Consider the following 2,500-nt stretch of genomic DNA (forward strand, 5'->3'; position numbering starts at 1 on the left):
TAACCAGACTACGCAAAGGCTATCATTATACAAAAAAAAAAAAAAAAAAAAAAAAAAAACATAGTCTCACCCACTAATTACTTCGCTGTGAGAAAACGGCATCCTGTCGACCGAACAGCACCACTTTTATCATAGACACTGGTCTTGTCTTTGCTTTATTATAAAACTTTTTTTTTCACTTACCAGATAATACATGTGATATATTAAACAGTATGACACAGCCCCTCAGGCATGTAAGATTAATGCTTGACTTAGTCCTTTACTCAATAGAACCTCAGTTTGGATTAATGCTTTGACATCTCACCCTGGCCTTCTGCAGTGCATGTATATTGCTCTGCAAATAAAGCTTATCAAAGTAAATCAATCTCTCTCAGACACTCATACTGGTTTTCAAATGCTCATTCAAGGAAAATATTTATTCGCACAAAGGAAATCATATAATGATAATACGATGCTCATGAATGATTTGCATATTGTAAACAGTGATAAGGATGATGAAATTATTAGATATTTATAAACACGAGAACACTTGCAACCGTTATTGAAACTTGTGCGATAGTGATTACCAAATGTTTGTAGTGATTTAAGAATAAAATATCTCATTTTCTCTAATGTTGATAAATATTTCTTGATTAGCCATACTATGATATACTGAATAGTTTAATAAATACGAAATATACAATTTATCATGAAGGTATTATTAATGTTATAATATTCCTATTGTCTTGATTAATGTGGTTTACATAATTCCTATTAACAATAATAATTCCTATTTCCTATTATTAATCGGCTAATTTCTTGCATATAGTTTCCATGTATTTCCATGTTGCGGACGCCTATCACCTCTGCCATCATAAAAAGGAATCATATGGCAAAGCGTAATTTAAATAAAACATTTTGGAAGGAATATCTGTCTCCACTTCACATCTGCGGGTCCCGCCAGTCCTCTGGGATATGTGGCACATTATATCTTCCTCGTAGGTGATGTCTGTGGCTTAGCCCGGTTGCAAATACAGCGTCAAGCAGATGAGTTTGATTACGATATTGCAATGATTTCAGAAATTCAGAATGTAATGAAATCGAAAAAAATGTATAAATGTATATACAAACATATATATATATATATATATATATATATATATATATATATATATATGTGTGTGTATCTATCTATCTATATATATATATATATATGTGTGTGTGTGTGTGTGTGTGTGTGTGTGTGTGTGTGTGTGTGTGTGTGTGTGTGTGTGTGTGTGTGTATGTGTGTATGTTTGTTTGTATGTACTACCATATATAGAAATAATCCAGCCACATTTTGCCACAATGCCAGGAAAGTATGTATAACTGGCCGTATACCACGAAGGAGACACATTCAAAAAGGTACTTATTTTCCAACAGAAAAACGAGAGATCAGGACTGAAGTGTGTGAAGAGCAAAGGATGTGTGAAGCTGAGATGCGGAAACATCACATCAGCGCCAGTTTATGTCCATGGCCTCATTACAAATATCAGTATCAGCAAGCCATATTTCAGGTTAGTGAGAGAGAGAGAGAGAGGGGTGGGGGGTGGGAACGGAGAAAAAGAGGGAGAAAGAGAGAGAGAGAGGGGAGGAGACGGAGAGAGGGGGGGGGAAGACGGAGAGAGAGAGGGGGGGAGACGGAGAGAGAGAGGGGGGGAAGACGGAGAGAGGGGGGGGGAGACGGAGAGAGAGAGGGGGGGAAGACGGAGAGAGAGAGGGGGGGGAAGACGGAGAGAGAGGGGGGGGGAGACGGAGAGAGAGAGAGAGAGAGAGAGAGAGAGAGAGAGAGAGAGAGAGAGAGAGAGAGAGAGAGAGAGAGAGAGAGAGAGAGCGAGCGAGAGCCAGGAAACAGAAATGGAGGATCAAAACAAATAGAAAACGGAGACAAGGCTATGTCTGGGGTAAACTTTCTGAAATTGGTACCCATGATGGACAGGCTACCCAACCAAATACTGAAACCATTGCAAGCAGATGAACAATAAATACATGGACTTGAACTTGGACTTGCAAAATTTAATGAAATTATCAGATTTACGTACGTTTGGCTATCATATGAGCAAAAAAGAAAATAAAGATAAGGATAAAGTGGAAAATGATAATGATAAATGGCAATAACAATGAAAATGATAATAATGATGATGATGAGGATAATAAAATGATACTAGAATAATAATGATAATAAATTAATTAATTATTGAATAAGGAAAACAAAAACAACACCTACATAATTCAAGTGTGCAATGCATCGTATATATTCGTGGGAGTGAAAAGGAAATGTAACTAGTACTGTTTTTACATAGCGGTTCACTTAATATAAACTGGTCACAAAACAGTCGAAAGGATGCAAGTTAAGAGCAAATAGGCACCTATACATCTCTCCAACGGCCATTTCTGTTTTCACTTATACAGTTCTAACAACGCTTTAAAGAAGTGACCAAATTTTATAAGAATATATGCAGGATTAAAGGTATCGACTGCA

The 2,500-nt window shown here is 36.8% G+C and overlaps 1 protein-coding gene across 1 annotated transcript in view; it reads left to right on the forward strand.

Annotated features, from left to right (window-relative positions):
* LOC122261497 (uncharacterized) overlaps nucleotides 1–2,500 on the forward strand; it is an 18,401-nt gene that overhangs the window by 6,044 nt on the left and 9,857 nt on the right. Inside the window, exon 5 of the mRNA XM_043029167.2 lies at nucleotides 1,402–1,535. Within this exon, the coding sequence (XP_042885101.2) occupies nucleotides 1,402–1,535 (134 nt within the window). The remainder of the gene's footprint in view (nucleotides 1–1,401; nucleotides 1,536–2,500) is intronic.

The sequence above is a fragment of the Penaeus japonicus genome, unplaced genomic scaffold, assembly GCF_977035675.1.
Source record: "Penaeus japonicus unplaced genomic scaffold, GWHDUDI00000001_assembly GWHDUDI00000005, whole genome shotgun sequence".
Classification (NCBI taxonomy): Eukaryota; Metazoa; Arthropoda; class Malacostraca; order Decapoda; family Penaeidae; genus Penaeus; species Penaeus japonicus.